This window comes from Ciconia boyciana, chromosome 4 (genome assembly GCF_034638445.1).
Source record: "Ciconia boyciana chromosome 4, ASM3463844v1, whole genome shotgun sequence".
NCBI classification, from domain to species: Eukaryota; Metazoa; Chordata; class Aves; order Ciconiiformes; family Ciconiidae; genus Ciconia; species Ciconia boyciana.
The window spans coordinates 42,258,858-42,279,694 of NC_132937.1; the positions used below are offsets into that span (position 1 = coordinate 42,258,858).

Genomic DNA, 20,837 nt, shown 5'->3' on the forward strand with positions numbered 1-20,837 from the left:
CCATCAGGCAATCATACTGTAAAGAAGGCTCACGTGCTGATGGCTGGTAATGTGTTGTGGATTTTACACAACTCTTGCAGTGGCAGCAGTTGAGGTAATAGCTGTCAAACTCATTCACCACTGTTTTACCATTTACTTTTGACTGCTTGTGATTTACCATCTGCTGTAAAGTTTGGGTCTGGAGAAGCTGACAGCAGTATTTCATGCTTTGGTATTTTTTATGTGTGCTGTTAGTACCTTGCATACATTGGACCTGGAAATAGTAATTTGAGTGACTCCAACACAAATTTTACGGGCAAATAAAACTATTGTGGCAGCTTGTCAATAGCTTTTGGAAAGCTGGTGCTTTTGGCGAGAGCAGAGGGGTGATTCTTTACTTAGGTGGGAATCTTTAATGCTTTTCCAAAACAGCCAGCAGAACTAAAGGACAGGCTCTTTTCTCTTTACATGCCAGTGGAAATGTATCTAAACTGCCTCAAAGTTACTTATGCTTTAAGTAAAACATAAAAGATCTTCTCTTCTGAAAGATATTAGTGTGCTGTTCTTTAAAGGATATGAATTTCTTTTTCAGTTTGTTAAAATGTCTGCAAAAATAACTTATTTTCCTCTCTCTTGTAAAGGCCAACCCCATTCTGGCTTGCTGCAGTCAGGAGTTATCAGCTGCTATGTTATGTACCTCACTTTCTCAGCACTATCCAGCAAGCCACCAGAAACCAGTAAGTTATCTAATGCTTTATGTAGATTATTTTAGACATGCCATGTATTAAAAGCAAGAATTTAGCAAACCTGAATTAGCAAATTCAGGGATATAGGAGTGCTGGGTTTGGTTTGTTCTGGCCTATGCAGAAGAAATTGCAAATCCTAAAAATAAATCTGTGCAGCAGAGAGACTATGCAATTGACACTCTCCATGTACCTTAAATGCTTTGGTCTAGGGAAGTTTAACTTACCTTGGGTGAGTTGCATCTGTTGCACCAGAGCAATTCCAGTCTGTTTCCTATGGACAAATTTCCTGGCATCTTGTAGCCTATCCCTCATGTGGCAAGTGCATGTTCTCGTACAACAGGACAACAGGACATGACCAAGTATGTAACGTGTTTGGTCACATGATGGAAAAGGAGGTGGAACAAATGGCTGTTGGATGCCTCTGGAAGAAGCTGGGTGGTCAGCTCCATCCAAAAGTTTACTAGGTCCACCACTAGTTAGTAGCTGCTGGCCCTGAGAGTGGATACTAAAATCACTTCTTTTCTCGTAGAATTGGTATGCTAGATAGCCTTAGCTCTGGACTCCTACTGGAGCAAAAACTTGAGTACCACTTGTCATTTCTTTTGAAAGGACACATTCTGAGAAAGGACTTGCAGTTATGTTGCAGTTTTTTGAGATGATGCTGTTCTTCAGCAGAGTTCCTGTACTCCATTTGCCTTCTAACCATTGGCATTGCAAGTCAGGAGTAGGGAACTCCCTAGAGTTCTAAGTTCTTTATGCTACAAAAACACAGCAAGACTTTACAAGCACAACTCAAATGGTTTCCTTTTCCCAGATAACCATCACCTATTCATCTATTCACCTATTTGGACAGGGAGCATTCTTTTCACTTACAGAAGACTCTTCTGGTTCAAATTAGTAGTGCTAAAAACCCTTTCTTTATTATTGCTCAACTTCTAGTGTTCAATAGTTGAAACAACAATAACTAGAGGAAAAAAAGTCCATTGGCAGGAAGGAAAAGTTTTTACAGACACCTCCCAAGAAGAAGGGTGAGAGATGGGGGAAAGAATCTCTCTCTGTCACACTTGCGTAGGCACAGGCCCACACACACAAATGTATTCTAGAGCTAAGAAGGAAGATCAGACAGTATTTAGGTGGAAGATTTACTTATGGAGCTTAAGCAGTGTTTTTGAATGAATATAGAAGTTAATTTAGAAGGCATCTGAATTACTTATAAGACTTGACACAGTGTAAAAAAAAGGAAGAAGGGGAAGAAAGTGATGTATGCTATTAAATCTTTGGTCTTGTGTTATTTCATGTTTGTGACAGTCAAAGCCTTCAGCAGTTAAGTGAATGCTCTGATTCTTGTGTGTATTGCATATGTGGTTATTGCATTTGTCAGAGTATGCATCAAGCGTGCTCTCTCAGACCTCCTGAATCAGATGCTCCTCCTTGTTTTCCCAGGCCAGAGAACTCTCTTGGTTGTCATCTGCTCTCAGAGATGCTCCTTTCTCCCTTGTCTGTGTGATAAGGACTCTCACACCAGCCTGTGCAGCTTTTACAGTGGCATGTGCTGGAGAATGTATGGGGTGCTGGCACTTAGTAAGGTGTCCCATGCCCCGTCACTCAGATTTGCCATGAACTTACTTAATGTTGACTCATTCCTCAAGGAGGGACTTTAAAATTGGCCATCTTCCAAATCGGCCACCTTGCAAACCAGGCTTGAAGAAAATGCAAGCTACAAGTATTTGTTTGCAATACCCAAAAAGCAGAGTTGCAAATGTGTTTAGAAGGAGTGGGCAAACAAAAGGTAATATGTGTTGAACCTGTGCTTATCACGGTGTGCATTAGCTTTTTGGTGCCAGGCTTGCCTAAAAGGCCTGCCAAACAGTGGACTTGCCTTGCTGCAGATGTGTCCCTGATGGGCGCGGGTGGGGGATTCTGCACGTCTCTGGCCAAGGTGTTTGTGTGTCCAAAGAAGAGCAACAAAGCTGGTGAAGGGTCTAGAGCACAAGTCTTGTGAGGGGTGGCTGAGGGAACTGGGGTTGTTAAGCCTGGAGAAAAGGAGGCTGAGGGGAGACCTTATCGCCCTCTACAACTACCTGAAAGGAGGTTGTAGAGAGGTGGGGGTCGGTCTCTTCTCCCAAGTAACAAGCCACAGGACCAGAGGAAATGGCCTCGAGTTGTGCCAGGGAAGGTTTAGATTGGATATTAGGAAAAATCTCTTCACCGAAAGGGTTGTCAAGCATTGGAACAGGCTGCCCAGGGAAGTGGCTGAGTCACCACCCCTGGAGGTATTTAAAAGATGTGTAGACGTGGCGCTTAGGGACATGGTTTAGTGGTGGACTTGGCAGTGTTGGGTTTGCGGTTGGACTTGATCTTAAGGGTCTTTTCCAACCTAAATGATTCTATGAGTCTGTAAAGGCTTGTCATCCCTTCTTTTGCTCCCACTTTCACACTGTCCCTGCTGCGTGCTGATAAAGCTGTTTGTGCAGCCCTGCAGGGCCACACAAAGTCCTCCCCCACCAGGTCAGGGGACTGAATTTATTTTTAACCTGGATGTAGCCTTTGCTACATTTTGCCCTCTGCCCCTACAAACAGTTGTGCTGTCCCAGTGGGGATGCAGAGTGGCTGCTGGAACGAAAGAGGAGATGGGAACACCGTTTGCCTTAAACAGCATTGGCTCAAAAAGCTTTCAATTTGAGATAAGGTGCAGCTGTAATCTCTTGCTTTGGAGTGGTGCCACAGGCTACTGCTCTGCTTTGCTTTGACCCCAAGCGGACACTAAAAAGCCAGATGCATCTTGGAACATCGAGGACTGAATTGGTTTCATTTCAGGGACCTAAAAGTCGTATTTGAGAAGATGTTAAAATAAAATCTTGCCTTTAACTGGTGCATCTCCTTTTCTTTGGTCTTCTGTATATCAGTGTGAGAACAGGGCAGCTACACACCACCTTTTTTCACCGAGTATGAATTTCATAGTTGTCCTCAAGGCACCCCAGCTGCCAAAGAAATTTATGATCTCAGCTCTGTACTGTCGTGGTGTTATAAGGCTCTGTAGTCTTGGGTGAAGTGTTGGTAAACGTCCAACTTCTTAGTTCACCAGTCTTTTTCCTTGTTTGTCTGCTCTGGTCAAAAAATAAATTTTAGTACCCTACTAAGTTGCATTTTTGTTTTGCCCAAAACACAGAATCTGTCAGATTTACAGAATTTTTTTCTGTATGATCTTTTTAAAAGATAGATAGAAACCACTGAAGTGTACCTACCCAGTGTCTGAAGTAATAAAAATATTTTGCTGAAAACCTTCAGTCTGAAGACTACTTTGAAATGCAGTGAAACGAGCTTTGCTAACTGTTCTCTTTGTTTCTTTTGCTTTGTGAAGTCCTGGATGAAAACAATCAGAACATCACAATCTGTGTACCTGAATTTAGCCAAGGCCTGCACAGAGATGAAAACCTGGTTACTGGCCTGGGTACTACCATTTTGTTTGGCTGCATTTTATATTCTTGGTAAGTCTGGGGGTTTGCCTGACAGTTACCTGACTGTAAATGCAATGTTGTGGTCCAACTAGCGAAGGCTTATAGCAGGCCTCATCCAGACAAAGTAACAGGGAGAAGCAGAATAGAATTGAGCTGGAAGGTTCATATTCTCCTTAGTTTCAGAATAGTTAGATGTTTTAGCCAAAAATGTTCAACAAGATAATGTAACTTTTGAAACAAGTATATTTTGTTATAACCAAATAGAGCAATTTAGAGGTGGAGGGAAAAAATTTCCAGCTGTCCATGATCCCAAACAGTCTCAGGGTGCTTTGATTCTGTATCTACTCTTTCTAGAAGAAAAACTCTATGCAGTTATGTCCATCTAAAAAAGCTATCTGAAATTTCTGTAGCCTCCTGGCAGAGGCTGTAACTGTTCCTTGAGGGTCTTTAAAACAAACAAAACTGTTTGGGAGGGTTTAGGGCTTCCTTTGAACAAGTGATGAGCCACCTGGATTTGCCAGTGATCTCCTGCTCAAAAAAAAATCTGTGTCCATAGAGTTGTGATGCTCACCTTCTATCATTGCAGCTCGCATCAATAAATTAAGTCATGCTCCGGGACAGGGAGAGGGGCAGTTGCTGGTGATTGAAAGGTGATGCATCACTTCTTTTGGCTGTGCGGGTTGCCAGGAGACAGCACTGCCTGTCTGCAGCAGCGTTTTGAGCAGGTTCTGCTTCTGAATCAGTGCACTTCAAAATTCACATACTGAAACTCCTTCATAATTTTGAAGTGAAAACGAGAGACTTTCTGAAGAGGTAGCACAGCTGCTTTTCTGCTATCAAATATGCATATGTGCTCCATTTAATTCTGATATCAACTATATGAATATCATGTATCAGAGATCTAGTTCACATTAGAACAGTATTTCCAGTGCTTCAGGAAGGTGTTTGGGTAATGCAGACAACCTTCAGGTAGCCTGCAGGGGAAGTCCACCGCGTAGGTGGGGAGATAAGGCCTTCAAGAGCAATGTTTTTAAGTATTGCTTACTAAGGCTCAGTGTGTACGGCAAAGCATGAACACACGCCTCCCTGTGGGTAATGGGAAGTTTGCATTACACATCCTGAAAGGGGAAGGTTGGGCAGGAAATGTTGCTAATCAGGCGAAACTAGAAAGGATTCCCCCCCGCCCCCCTCCGACAACTACGATCATGCAAGAAAGTGATTTCCAGCAATTGGTACACTGACAATAGTGGCTGGTAATTTACTTTTGAAAACTGACTGCTGCCAGTGACCTGTTACTTCGTTGGCAAAGCCTTTACAGAAACGCTGAGCCAAAGTGATGGCTGTGAAGTTAATATAAAAGCACTGGCTGTGCACAGCAGGGGAGATCTCTTCTGACTTGCAAATTGGAACGCTTAGCTGTTTGATGGTGATGGAATCACCACCTTTCAGGAGTGACCTACTTTTAAGCTTGTGACTCAGCCTGAGTTGGCCAGTGGCTGTCTGTCAGGCTGGTTTATACTGGTGCAGAACAAACTTTTCACATGCTTAGTGCTTGATGCTATATCCAGGCAAATGCTGAGGTTAGACATGGGAGTAGACTATGTTTGCTGTGGTGTTGAAAACTCAGCCTGTTGGGCTTATATTTATGCGGAGGGTTTTGATGCTATCTTCTTTTGCTCCTAGTTTGACCTCAACTACACGTGCAAGCTCAGAGGCACTGAGGGGAATATATCCAACACCTGAAACTGAAGTGAGTTCTTACTTCCTCCTACAGGATTTCTGTGCAGACTTCCTCACGTGGTTTTCTTGCTGTTGTTTTCATGGCTAAGTTAATCTGTCATTAGGTGAAAACAAAAGCTTGTTCCTAGCATGCATGCTACATGCCTCTGGGTATGGACTGCTCAGAACACTCGTCCACATTGGCCCTTCAGCAGCTCTTGCTGGTCCCGTGGAGGTGCCTTTATGTACTGAAGTAATTTGCTGCTCTTGCAGTTTATTTAACATCCTGCACACTTTCTGTAAATCATCTTGTGCTCCACACAGCTCATGTCCTCTCATTTAAAGGAAAGGTCTGCTGGGAAGCTATCAGAAAAAGAAGTGGAGGCGTTCTTGAGCATTTTCAGTCCTGGTTGCCTTTGTTCTCATAGCAACTGACTATGATCCCAAGTTCCTATCTCTTATTTTTATTTCCACACATACGTACTTCCTTTCTTTTTGCCTGTAATTTCATCTCGGACTATATTTCTTGTCCCTGTTTCAGCAGTACAGCTTTCTTCATTCTACCTGCGTATTTCTTTGGCCCTCTTATCCTGGGAACACCCAGAAACACTGGGAAATGACTGGGTTTTTGCTAAGTAACAGTTACCCCTTACTGAGGCTTGCTAGTGTCACTTTTCAAATGCATGTGTCTGTTTGGAGGATGAATCTCCATCCCTAGCTCTCTCTATGTCGGTGTTACTTGCATCTGCAGTTTTAACTTCTATTTTTCAAGTCTTTAATCAGAGTGTTTGTGAGAATTCAGAAACGCAGAAGTATCTGCCTGAGGCACTTGGTGTTTGCAGTAGCTGGGCATGGGGAAGCACAACGCGTTTCACTGTGGGAGCGTGTCAGTGCTGGAGGAGCATCCCTCTGGCAGGACGGTGCGACTGGACACGGCGCGGGTGCCAGCGCTGAGGAGCCACGTGCCCGGTGGCTCCTCGCACTGGCCCCAGCCCTCACAGCGGGCATCCTGCCAGCAGCTCAGCGTCGAGCACCCAGACGTGGCCCAGCCTGCCTCGGGCAGATCTGGGCAGGACCTGCGCCTTCGCACCCTCTGCTGAGGAGGGGAAGGCCGGCGCGGGGGTGACCGGAGAGAAAACAGCCGCCCTTCACACCCACCCACCTTCCTCTGCCAGCCTTACGCCGAAGGAGGTCTGGTGCAAAGGGCTTGGGGCTGCGGAGTGCCCCAGGAGCAGCGGGCAGGCTGGGGGCGGCTGGCACAGCAGGGATGCTGGATGCAGCCCCCTCCCCGGGAAGGTCCGGCTCATCTGCCCCGGAGCTTGCCGACGGGATTATTTCCAGACCGCTTGGTTTTAAAGAGCAGTACAAGAGTCGCTGAAAGTAAATATAAAGAAATGGCACTCTGATTGCCTTCCCTGTGGCAAAGGGCCTTTGTCTCCTGGCCGGGAGCGGGAACGTGGCTCTGCAGTTGCTTGTGGTGTACAGAGGGTCTGTCGGCATCTGTGCTGAAGAGAACGGAGCGTTACAAGCGGGTAGCAGTGTGCGTGCCAGCGTTGCTAATTGCATCACTTTGTGTGTCCAAGGACTTAATTGCAACTGATTAAAAAGTTTGAGGGAACCCAGCACTTGCTTCAGAATGTGACTGCAGCCCAAGGGGAGCTCACCCTGACGCTGTAGGTGAGGCTTGGCACAGCAGTAGAAAAGAGACACAGAATAAGGGTTTTATTTAAACTCTCAGCCAGTCTTTTAAAAAAGAATGAGCTTTTTGGCTTTTCATGAGTTTATGAACCCAGTGAGTACATGTAATCATGGATACGCAGGGTAAAAACCGCCATTTGATGTTTCTGTTGGATACTTTACCTTAAAAGCTTACTATGTGATTTTTGGGGGTGTTAGAAAAACTTGCAACTAGCCTGTGTCGACTGAGGAGAGAGGCTAGAACGCAAAGTATAGAATTGCAAGGGTAAATATTTATTCACGTGCATGATGTGTCCCATGAATGTGGGCACCCCGAATGTGGTTTTGCACAGGGTCCTTATACCCTTCAAGCATTCAGTTACAGCATGATTTGACTAATCACTAACAGCCACACCACCAATTACTAGTCATAGTGAAACTTTGCAAAGCAACTGTATTTCTGCAGCATTCTTGCCACTTGTCTATTGATCCAGACGTCCCTGGAGTCAGTCTTGTGATGATAGTTACTTATCTATGGGGCTGGGAGGGTTTCAAAGATGTGTTAGAGGGGCTAGGATACTGGCATTATCTTAGTTGTCCAGGGGTATCTTTTATCCCTCATGGACAGCTCTAAGCTTCCAACAAGCAAAGTCCTTATTTCCAGGGCTGAGCTGTCCTTTAGTTTGTCTTGCAAGCATGAACAATACCAAAGTCTCCAGTAAAACCCCTTTACCTCATTACATTGCAGTGTATACTGTGAACTAATATATGTTAACAAAGTTAATACACTTTCATACTATAAAGACTGGTTGGTATAATAGTTAGGGAAAGGAATTTTCCTAACAGGGTTCATTGTCTTCATCAGACCACAACCAAAATAAATCCCAGAGTAGGATTTTATCAGAACAAATAATGTTGGTGATGCACTGCAGAAAGTGCTGACTTGTACTGTGGTCTGGTGCAGAAAATGCACTTACTTACATATTTATTGGATGGTCAGCACCCTTTTCCCATTTACATTACCACTCAACCCAAGAAGTGCAAATTTCAGCTTTCCTTTTTCCATTAGTTAAAAAAAAAGAAACTCTTCATTTAAAGAAAGCAGTAAAACCAGCTTTCTCTTTTACTTATTCTGCTTGTACTCATTCTGGCTCCATTTCAGCAAAATCTTGCAAAGATAAGTACATTTCTGACTTACGCTTGTGCAGTTGTGATCTCCAATCCATGCAGCAGGGTTTTAAAAGTTCCTTATACTTTCATTTCAGTAGAGAAATTTTTTATTTAAAAAGCACTTAGATGCGAGTCTGAAGAGGTAATCCCCTCTGAACTACTAATGTGCAACCGCTTTACTGCAGCTTTTCCACCATTTTGTCATAATTATTTGCACCAGTGTTTGACCCTGAGTTACGTAAAACGGGTAGAGTGATACTTAAAGAATGGTTAATTTGCTCCAAATCTTACTGAGTAGGTTTTTCTGAAGCTTAGAAACTGCTGTTATGAACTACTTGGCAAATCCTAATTTGAGTTTTGTGCTGGTTGGAAATACAAACCAGACTTTTCTAACTTAGTGTCTGTAAATGTAGACATAACAGACCTTCCTTCACCAACTGTTCTGCTTCTTTGCTGCAGCACAGACTCTTACCCTTCCTGTTGTCTGTTCCACAGGTAGCTCGTTGCTGCTTTTGCTGCGTGCCTGACGGAGACGGTAATTACATTTTCACTGCACAATTTACCTCAATTGTGGCTTTCAGACCAAAGCTAAGAGAGTAAGGACACAGCTGCAGATGGAGAGCTGCTTGTATCCTCATTCTGTAGCATATCTAACTGAAGCAGCTGAAGTACTCACAGTTAGGATAGGGAAGAAAGCAAGAGATGTAACAGGACCATTTTAAAACAACAGGCTAGTTAATAATTCCTTGAAGAACATTTCATTACTGCAACATACAAAGAGTAATCTGTGCTCTTTGCATGCTTGTGGATGTGACTGCTGGATTTTTGGCTCAGCAGCTCTGCAGGAACTGTAGTTCAGGAGTGAGTAAAGAAGGGAGCGTCCTGTTTGCAGACCTTATCAGCTTGGTCTTGCCAGAATAATATCGTACAGGTAGAGCAATTTAAATGGCCTAAATGCTCAAAAACTAGCCAGTAGGCCAGGAAGCTGATACAAAGCAGGATTTCAGTGGCAGTCCATTTTCTTTTGCTAAAGGCTTAGGCCCATGCCCTGAGGGCAAGGAAATGTTCCAAGTGTTGCTCTGTATCATGCTTTCCTAAATCACACCATAGATGTTTTGCTGTGTTCTTCATGAAGCCAGCTGCTGTTTTCAGTTCTCATTAAATTTGCAAAAGCTTTCTTGTTTCCTGTCTCTTACAGCTGATGCTGAAGAGCACGTTGAAAAAAGGGGAGGCCAGACTGTGATTTACGATGAGAAGAAAGGCACGGTGTACAGTTATGCCTACTTCCACTTTGTTTTCTTCTTGGCTTCGCTCTACGTGATGATGACAGTAACTCATTGGTTCCAGTAAGTGTATTTCTTTAAAGCTGAGAAATTAATGTCTCTGCGTTGAGAGGGGAGACATGAATGGGAACTTCTGCTATTAGTGTGTCTCCTCTCCTTAAGTAAGAAGCTGGAAGAGACATTGCAAGTCTTTCCCAGGCAATTCTTGAGCAAGATTTTGCTCTATAGAGGGCTGGTCTCCCCTGCTTCATGTCTGGGTTAACCTAATTGAAGTCTGTGACCCACTTGGAAAAACAGAGGATACTGCAGTCTGAGATATGGATAGTGAGTTTATTACTTCCTTTTTTTTTTTTCCCCTTAACAGTTATGAAAGTGCTCAGATTGAAAAATTCTTCACCGGAACCTGGTCCATCTTCTGGATTAAGATGGTGTCCTGCTGGGTTTGTGTCTGTCTGTACCTTTGGACTCTTATTGCTCCACTCTGTTGCCCAGCCAGAGAGTTCTCAGTGTGAACACTCAGAAGGTCCTTCTGTGGTTTTTTCTTTTCTTTTTTTTTCCCCCCCTGTTACAAATAAAATACAACAGTCATTTTGTAATGAGGAAACAGCTGTTGCCCACTTACTGTAATGTACCAGTTAGTAACTTTTTAGCCAGACTAAACAAATGATTGAAGACTTTTTTACCTTTTTTAATTGTTATGAACAAGTATTGCCCAAGGGGACAAATCTGTTCCAAAACTTTGTAGCGCTGATGTGTGGAGTGTAGGAAACACAGCTATCGCATAAACTGGAATAAGTGAAATGCTTTTCAAATAACTGACAATCTTTCTCTGGCTTCATTAGCGAGAAAAGAAAAAATCATGGTGCAGATGTATCTTCTTCCTTCCTGTGAATGTTGGATATCTTCTAGCAAATATGCATTCCTTTTTATACTCTTTTGTTAACTGTGTCTTTTACAGTTTGCAGTGATGATTTGGACTGCTGTTTTGTACAGCATATAATTCTTGTAAGTAGTATCCAGATATTTTTTCCAAAAACGTAACAAAATACTTCTGTAGAAACAGAGAATATGTAAGAATTTGACTGCCAAAGCACCTACTAAAAAATTGTTTATCTAAATATTAAATATATTAAGTTATTGTATACCTAGATTGAGAAAGGAATGTACCAATGATAATAGAGTATTTATTCTATTATAACTTTAAAAGGCACCTGAATACTTTATGCAATTCAGATCTGGTTCAGTTGGTAACAGAAGGGGAGTTCTACATACAAATTCTTAAATTGAATTTTGTCCAACTTCGCTTTGCCAGCTTACTTAAACTGCAAGTTGTGTGTACTGCACAGGGATTTAAGATACGGTACATTCTTTATTCAGAATGTTTGCTGTTAAGAAAATGCTAAATACAGGAGCACTGACAGTTGCTGTTAAATTTAAAAGTGGAGTGCTCTTTTACTTTTCTACCCTGCTGTTTCAACTTGTGTCGAAAGATCTCCCAGGACCTTCAGTTCTGTTTCCATTACTAATTTTATAGTATTTTAAATGCATTGATGGTCAGAAAAGGACTATAGTGCGTCATCTTCCTTTTCTGCCTGTGTGTTGGTTGGAAGGTATTCTTTCTAACTGCTATATTTTTATACTCCCCTGTTGATGTTAGTTTTGCTGTTGCAATGGGACTTAGCCAACCAATCTATTAATGGAGACTAAACTTCTTTTGGAGAACTCCTATTCCAAGCAGTGGGGTAAGCAGTCAGAAAAACAAAACCAGAAGACACAAATGTAACAGCAGCTGCCTTAGTACAAATGACTGACTTGACAATATTAAACCCTACCATGTCACTTCTGTTTGCTTCAAGCAGATGATTTGGTGGTAGAACAACAGCTCAGATGTCCTAAATGCTGAATAAGGTTGAACCTGCTATAGCCATCTACATTCCGGTGGGATGAATTCATGACTTATGCTAGTCCCAGAGGTTTGTCTTCTCTCTCTCGCTATATGTATATATACACATACAATGTGAAATATGCAGGATATAAACAAAGTCAACCGATTTAGCAGTTCCTTTTTTGAAATATGATTGAGCCTTAAATCTTCATCTAATGCTTTCTGCAAAACAAATCAAAGCACAACATAGAGGCCAGTGAGACGGCCAAAATATTTGCATGCCTTATTTGTTCTGTTGCAATACTTGATGGCTAATGCACACCTGGTGAGTAATCCTAATGTAACAGATGTCAGTTCTGCTCTTGTTTTCATTACCATTTTTAGCTGCCTTGTTGCTATGGTATCCTAGGGCTTCTGTCCTGCTGGGAGCTTGATAGGGGTGAGATGTTCCCAACCCCATGCACTCTTACCTCAAACAAAAGCTACAGGTCTGCAGCCCTATATACTTATACCACCTACCCCAGTGATTAGGAGCCTCAAAATACATCTGTCATGAGATCTGAGGAAGGAGGAGTCTGTCTAGAGGTGACTTTCTTGCTGCTCTTCTTGTTTGCACCTAGAGGAAAAAAAGCAGTTGACGCTTAGCTTTGACATTGAGTTAGAAAAGCAACAAATAGCTCTGGAGAGGGAGGCAGGTTTTTTCTTTCCTTTTGCTTCTGCTGAGAGGTTCTGATCTCGCCAAGAGCTCTGCTAGCATGGGGGCCCATTAGTATGTCTCTGCCTATATTTGGAGTCCAGCCGCGCAGATCCTTCTGCAGCAGAAAAAGGCCTTTGTTAATGCATTCACAGTCTAGAAGCCTTTATCTGTCCCATCTCTAAGGTAGGAGCTTATGGGCTGTGCAATGATGACTAACAGTTGTCCCACCTAACTCATAGCAGCTATTCTGACAAACAGTCTTGATCCAGTGCTAGAGCTGTGAGCTGCAGCTGAGATAGTCCGGGGTCTTGCTCCTCTGTTGGCGAATGCTGTACCCTAAAGTATAGAGGCTCACAGGAGTTGCCTTCTAGTGCCATATGTGTTGTACTAAGAGAAACCAGGCATGCTTTTTTAAAATTAGCAATGTTTTTTATAACAGAACAATCTGGGCAAGGAGCTCTACAGAAGGCATGCACTATGTCAAGTTATAAGGCAGGGAATGGTAACTGTTCTCTGGTTCTGATAACATGCCTGTTATCAGATAACGCTGATAATGTCTGATAACATCTGAAGACTGTAACGTCTGATAACGCTACAGTCACAAATGTAGATGATCTTAATACATATCTTGGCCAATAGATGCTGTTATTTGTTTATGAAAACACTTATTTTATGGAGGCAGTATCTGCTTGCATAAGGACTTCCTGCACCTCCTTGTGCTCATTTTTTTTATAGTTTGTATTTAAGGAAATAGGTTTTGCACAGAGGAAACAGGGTTGTAAGAGAAAAGTCCACAGTGAGGCATGAGTCCATTCTTCTTACACAGCACTCACCTCACTGAGTTGCTCCTTCATCCTTCCCTTCCACCAACTATTGACCTTAAGTGTCTAGATCTGTGGGTATATGTATGGTGGGAATGGGGCAGTGCCTGACTACACTGCTTTGTCTGCTTCTGAGCAGCCGTTGTGGAAAAAGACCCCAAAAATAACTTTGAGGACCTGCGTGTCCATGCTGTGGCCCCAGATCCAGCTATGGATCTCCAGGCCTTTCTAAGGAATCAGTAACTGGGGGCACCTGGGTGTGCAAAGCCTCTAGTTCCTCAGTGAGGCACGGCTTCCTGCTGGCCAGGCAAATGTTACAGCCTTAGCGTTCGCTGTAAAATCTGTACTGTGAACTTCCATGTGCAACTGCTTAATAAAATCCTCAGCTAGGGTGGAGGATTCAAATGCCCCATTCGCAGATTCCAAACAGTTCACGCAAATGGGCTTTTAAAACCTTTTAAGAAGTGCCTTCATACCTACTGCTGTGATAGCTAATAATTCAGGTGGCACCGGAACTGGAAAACCTGAGCTGAGCCTGTGGCTGGGTGATGCTGCCTTGTACATTACAGCAGTGTGTACAGGACACAGTCAGACCCGTGGTGCTTGTGGAAGACCGAATAATCTGTGCTTGACAAACCTCTGGGGGTGAGACTGATTCAGATATTACTGTGCCGTGGAAGACGAACTGGGAAGACTCACAAATAGCCTGATGCTGTTGTAAATAACTGAGTAGTTGTTGCTTACACTTACATTTAAACTGTAAACAGTTAACTTTCTCTCCCCTTACCTGAAAGGACAGGTAACTGCTCTGCTTGAGGCAGGTAGCTGTGTGGTGTCTATCCTGCCTTGTGCCACATCTGTTCATTGAATTTATTCCCGGACGTGAGTGAGTGGTGCAGCATTTCTGGCTCCTAGTATTTTTGGGCTGTGTGAAGTGAGGAAGCTGTTGTTACAAAGACAGGAAGAATAGAGAACATGTCCTGTACTAAGTTTCCTCTTGTTAAGTTAAACTTGAATTTGAACTAATGCTGTCATTTAATGGACTCTTGGAGGAACAGACCATGTTGGCAGAAGTTAGTTCTGCTGGGAAGGTAAAACAATTTTGTTGGCGTTTTCCTACTTTCTCAAATTTGCTATGGTAAGAAAGGTTATTTGGAACCTCACTGCTGCATTGCTGTCTGAGACTGGAACAATTTTAGTTTTTCTCATGAAGGCAACCAAGAGCTGCAGTTGTGACTGGTTCTTGTTTGGGGTAAAATCAATGGGACAGACTCGGGGAGCAAGTCTGAATCCAAAGAGCTGGACTGACAAATGAGACCATAAAACCTTACGAAGAACATGTGGAAAGCAGATTCATACGCTTGTTTGCTGTTTACCACCTAGTTCCTCATAGCATGCAGGCAGACCTTGCAGCTGGATGCCAAGTAAGGAACTCCACTGTGATCACACATCAGAGTTATTACATGTTTGCGATGCTCTTAGCTTTGTACTTCAGGCATTGCCATGAGGTTCAAAAAGCTCGTACGTGCCCAGCTAATTCGGTAAATCCTGGCTGGGTTGGGCCATTTTTGTCTGAAACGGGTAATTCAGTGTCGCTAATGTATGCATAGTCCCGAGAGAGGGCTTATCCCCTCACAGAATCATAAACACTGCATGTCTATTTATTTATTTATTTTGTGTTTTAGCACCTTTTTACAAATCTAGAAGCGCTTTGAGATTATAAACTATGCACGTATAACTGCTTCATCAGCCACTGGTCCAGCCATTTCTGGGCTATTAATGAAGCAACTGTTGCACTTGTGAAAAAGCTGGTTTTTAACACTTCCCTGGTTTTGACCAATGCCATCAGGAAAATTTGGGAACTCAGGATAGTGCTGCTTGAACTTTGGCTAGCAGCCCACAGTATCATGGGCATCTCTGAACAGATCGGTAACAAAATAATCCACTGACTGCTTTCTGAACGTGCTATAAAGATTTTATGCTATAAACGGTTAGGCTTTGCTCCTAAATAAGTTGATGAAGCAAAATATCATGAGACTGTACCTGTGTGGCTAGGTGAACGAGATCATCTGCAGCTAAAATTTTGCTCTCATCTTTCCTTCTGGGCTTTAGAAGCAATGTCTTTTGCTTGTAGGCTGTATCTCCTCATTTTATTTGCCTTTTTCTCTTGGGATTTGTTTTTTAAAAGCATTGTAAACCTGCTTCACTCCCATTCTGCTTCCTGTCAAGAGAGATGTCTTTGGTGCTAGAAACTAGCAAAGACTTCTTTGCCAGCTCTTGTTGATTCTTTCCTTTTTATAGCAGGACAGCCCGCAGTGCTGAAGCAAAGTCAAGATTGTAGTTTATTATATGGATCGGTTTTCCTTTGTGAAAACTGCTTCCTTGTTTTCTGAAGTGGCCTACAAGTTCTTGTGGGAGGAAAACACATAATCAGTGCCATGACATTTTACTTTGTGTTTTCAATTTCACAAACAGTAGTTTGAACTGAGTGTTTCACATGCCTGTACAAGGGAATGCCAGGGGTCAAGTGCTTAGAAAGCTTTGGCTTTTCGTACTCGTAACAGGATACGTAGCTTGGGAACTGGTATGTATCTGCATTTTCAACATCCTGATGGCAGAATGCCCGAGTGCCCCAGGATGGGATGCAGACACAGTGCGCAGGGTTTGAAGTAGAAAATTTGGGGACTGGTATAATGGCTGCTTTCTAATGCCTAAAGAAACTCTGTAGGTTTCAAATAGGCTTTAAATCCAGTTTTTTTTTTTTTTTTCTCAACCTGGTTTCAACTCATTTCACACCTGTTCAATAATGTTATTTTTAAAAAGTTGGAATTTATTTCAGATATAAGCCACGTTGGCTTCTCCCCGTTAGCCGGTCTCCGATAGCTCCCAGTGCCGTAGCATACAGCCATTTGCACAAACTTCTTCAGAGGCACAGTCATTAGCTTTGAAACCGCTCCAGCAGCTTAAAGCTTCCAGGGCCAGAGCTGTGGGGTGCAGCACTGCAGCCGCGCTTTTGCCAGAGAAGCCTCAGTGCGAAGCCAAGAAGAATTTTGGAAAGCTATGGGGAAATAATGTCTCGTTACTCATACCGTAGCTTTATTTTTCCTCTTACTGATACATGTCCAGGTGCTTAGGTGTCGTTGGAGATCCATGCAAACTTAATGTGAGGAGAATTAACTTTCAGAGAAAATTGTTCAACTTGTCATATACAAGCTGAGAAAATATTTACTAGGAACGTATAGGTTCACTGTCTGCTTTTTGTTTAGCACCAATGAGTGGTGTTCAGTCTCGTATATGCCATGTTGAAAAACTGGATGCAAGTAGTAAAAATGTAAACACTTTTTCTTAACAATGAGGGGATTTTAATTAGTCTTTTTCAAGGTTCTTAATATCTCAAGGGAACTTTTTGGTGTGTATGTGTGGTTTTATTTTATTAAGCTGTAGCCCAGTGAAGTGGAGGTTTGCTAGTTTATTTAACATTTTTTGTGAGTGTTGTGATCTGTAGTAACTGTAACACTTTGACTTTTAAGGATTGGTAAAGATTTCAGAATTACAAGATCTTAATTGTAAAATAGTCAACAGCTTTGCCTTTTTAAAGCATGTTAATGGTTTTAATGAACACTTCCCTTTTGTATACTGAGTGAATGTATTGTTATAGATTCAATGTTTAATGGACCAATAAAGTTTTTCTTACATTTGAAATGAATTGTTGTGATATATAAAAGTTGAAAAGTCAACTCATTTTAGGAGAAACTTGAAAAATATATAAATATATGAGCTAAGCAGTTATTGAGCCAGCAAAAGTAAGTTGGTTGATCTTTTTTGTTCACTGCATTTGGATGTTGTTTAACAAAAATAATGTTGGCCTGTGGAATATTACATGGCTTCACTGTCCATGTTATTTTTCTACTCCTCCACAGCGTGATCTCAGAAGATGGCAGGTTGCACAGATTTGTCCGTGGCGTCTGCTCTGTACAATCCAGCTCTCCGAGATGTGTCAGACACCTCTGACAGTGCAAACAAAATAGTTTCCAGGCCAAGTATAGCACTGAAGCCCATGCAGTTGTTTGAAACAAGGATCTCACTCAGATTTTTTTCTCATTTGCCCAGATGGTGGGGTGGGCAGCGATTGAATTTGACACCTAGATCCGCATCAGGGAAAGTGCTGTGTCTCCATGGGTCCTGGTCCCTTGCTTCTCACCATCCATGTTCGGGCTCTTGTGGAGCCCTGTTTCAGCATGTGCCAGCTGCAGCCTGCCTGCCAGTACTGGTTGCACCCATGCCATAGAGCTGACCAAACCCACACCAGGGTACGGGTGTCTTGTGGTTGAGAAACTGCTGACCAAGTTTCACAGGGTTGAATGACAGCTGCTATTCTCCATGCAGCTCTGGTGCACGTAGCTGGGAGGCTATGCGTTTTGACTGAGGTGCAAGGCAGAGAGCGGTTCCCAAGTGGTGCTGAGGGTCTGCGAGAGCCAACCCCCTTTGCTCAGCAGCCTCCCACCGCACTGCCCACCCCTGCCTTCACCCCACCCTGTAGCATCCTGGCAGGATGTTCTCTTCTGGTGTTTCAAACCAGGAGATGGTCTTCAGGGAACAGAAGCATTTGAAGTGCATTTGTCATGTTTGCAGCACCCAGGAAAGAGTTAACCTTTGGCGAGATGTTAGACCCTGGTGCAGGAGCCCTAGGACTCTGAACTCCAAAGTAGTTGCAGCTGCTGCTCCAGCTGAGTGCGCAGGCGGTGGGGCAAGAGAGAACTACACATTCAGTTTTACAGATGTGGGACTGCAGCGTTTTTACTTGCCAGAGGCCGCACATGGAGCTATGTCTGCATTGCACAATTGTCCAGAAAGAGGTGGTGGTGCAAGAGGAGCTTGTTTAAATCCTTATACACAGGGACTGCAGTCTCCGATGGGAATGTGAGGGGCAGGAGGTTTCCCAAGCCCGGATTACGGCCTTGGGGCAAATCTTTGTCTGCAACAGCTGGACTTTGCTGTTCCTGAACTTGCAGGCTACCTGGCAGTTGGTGTGTCAACACAACAGACATGCTGAGCTCCGGCATCCCAGTGTAAGGTCCCAACAGCACGTTCTGAAACGAATGTTCTGGCTGTCTGAGCTGTGACTGGTTCCTGTGGCTACCAGTTGAAGAAGCCAGTATGTTTTCTGTCGGGGGAGGTTAGAAGCTCACAGCTTCATACAATTACCTTTGACAGCACGAGAGCCAGAGCCTGTATCTCATCTTCCAGCCTCCAGCGGCCAAGGGCCGTGGCGTACGCTGGAAGAGAGCCTGGACATGGGCAAACTCGAAGGTGGCAAACTGGTGTGGCAAACGGCCGGAGCGCTCCCTGCCAGCCACTGCAGCAGGAGAGCCTCCAGCTGCAGACGGGAGGGCTGGATGGAGGTTCGGAGGCTGGCAGGGATCCGGAGGCCGGCTGCAGTCGTGTTTTCTCATGGAGCTGGTGTGTGCTGTTGTGCCCTGACCAGCACACGCTGCAGGCAGGTCAGGGTGGGCCAGGCCTGCTGCATCGGCTGCGAAGAGACCACTTGTGCAAAAGGTATGCACTGCAGGCCCCGGCTGCGGTGCACCCATGGTGTGCGCGCGTAGGATGAGTAGCTGCCTTCTGCCCGGCTTGTGCCCAAACCATTCGGAGAGGATTTCTGCCTGGAGAAGGGGCTCCATCCAGTGAAATGCAAATGCTTGATAAGGCAGACGTAAACTTGCTTTATGGTCTGTGTTCTTGTTCATAAATGAACGATACTGCAGTTACAGGCTACATTCAGCTAGAAAAAGATGGTTTTTCTCATCTTTTAAGCATAATTTGTGTGTTGCTTTTAAGCATCATCTACTGTGTTGCTCCAAAGCAACTAGAGTTTCAATCCTCTACTGAAAACCTGGTGAGTGAAGTTGGGTTTGGTGAAGCCAAGGGGAAAGGAGGACTGAAACTGGAGGACCTTTCATGATGAAGCGCCGTGCCAGTGCAACACTCCTGCATTGTGCTCTTTGCTGTGGGATGCTGGGATCCGTCGTGGGACAGGTCCCAGGGCCGCGTTCTCCCAGAAGCCTTGGCAATGGTGGACGAGCCTGCGGTGAAAACTCTTCCCGTAGCCCAAGCCCTTGATAGCACCATAAACCTTAAGGGTATTTTTATTGTACTGAGAACAGGAAACTTTTTTTTTTCTTTTTTGTTTTTTGTTTTGATACTCTCACCTGGTAATTTAACTCGGCATTTCCCCTGTATTCTTGTGCTGGGAAAGAGCCTCGGCTGTTCATGTTCTCAGGGCTACTTCTGACTTTTAAAACCCTCACTGTATTCCCCTCTCCGTGTATTTCCTCATTCCCCCTCCCCCCAGGCTGAAGTACCGTTTCCCACTGTCCTTTTAAAGTAATTATCCTACAGGCTGCAATATCCTTTTCTTCAGCTGTCCTTGCAGCTTGTCCTCCCTTCCTTTCCTAGCTCCATTTTGAAAAAGAATGTAGTAGAAATGCACATGGTATCCAACACCTTTCTATACTTTGAATTATAGAGTGTATTGTGATACAATTTTTTTTGGCTTTTTGCTTTCCAGTCCTTTCCTAATGGTTGTTAACGCTTAATGCAGCATTTTGGGTTTTTAACTTGGTGACTTACTTTCATAAGATTGCAGCACCTGCTGAGCGCGCTCGGCTCTGAGTGGGGACACCAGGTCAAAGCCTGGCTTTGTGTATGTGAAAGTTGGGATTATTTTCTCTCTATAGGTGATTCTGCATTTATCTCCATATGTCTTTTTTAGTTTTAGTCACATGCAAATCATAAGATGTGACTACAACGCCCTGCAGTCAGCTTTTTTGCTTTTACAGGATGTGATACTGTTACTCATAGTTTTCTGGGAGTGGGAGGGCAGGGCGGTCTAATAGAGTTCTTAGAGGAGGTCTGCCAAAGGTAACTAAGTCTCCAAAGGAGTTAAACTGCTCTAAAGGAGATGATAAAACTTTTTCCTAGCAGGACTGGAAAGGTACTAAGAAGCCCTTGGCTTGGCCAGACAGCTCCCAACCACTTCATGCCCGGATGCAGCCTGTTGTTTCTGACACGTTCCAGATGATAGACAAAATTGTGCTTTCTTCCCCACCCTGTTAAATACTGAATCCAAAATGGCAACAGATTCAAACTTTCCCTGAGAATGTTTTAAGCAAGTGTCACTCCATTACATGCTGCTCCCTAGATTTTAGGGGAAATTTGAAAACAAGTGAAGGCCCAGTCTATTTTGTCTCCTTTTTATTTTCACTTTTATACAAAAAAAGTCTGACATAGTCACATCAATGAGAACAAGCTGCGGTGTGCACTCTTACAACAACAATCATATAAGGATTTAAAATATATTGTTTTATTGTTTGCAATAGCAATGTTAATTTGATTTTCCTTC

General features: G+C 43.5%; 1 protein-coding gene across 1 annotated transcript in view; it reads left to right on the plus strand.

Annotated features, from left to right (window-relative positions):
* Positions 1 to 17,106, plus strand: part of SERINC5 (serine incorporator 5) — a 43,626-nt gene extending 26,520 nt beyond the window's left edge. The window contains exons 7-12 of the mRNA XM_072859461.1: positions 621 to 716; positions 4,087 to 4,213; positions 5,867 to 5,933; positions 9,245 to 9,284; positions 9,948 to 10,095; positions 10,397 to 17,106. Of these exons, the coding sequence (XP_072715562.1) occupies positions 621 to 716; positions 4,087 to 4,213; positions 5,867 to 5,933; positions 9,245 to 9,284; positions 9,948 to 10,095; positions 10,397 to 10,544 (626 nt within the window). The 3' untranslated portion in view covers positions 10,545 to 17,106. The remainder of the gene's footprint in view (positions 1 to 620; positions 717 to 4,086; positions 4,214 to 5,866; positions 5,934 to 9,244; positions 9,285 to 9,947; positions 10,096 to 10,396) is intronic.
* Positions 17,107 to 20,837: the final 3,731 nt, after the last annotated feature.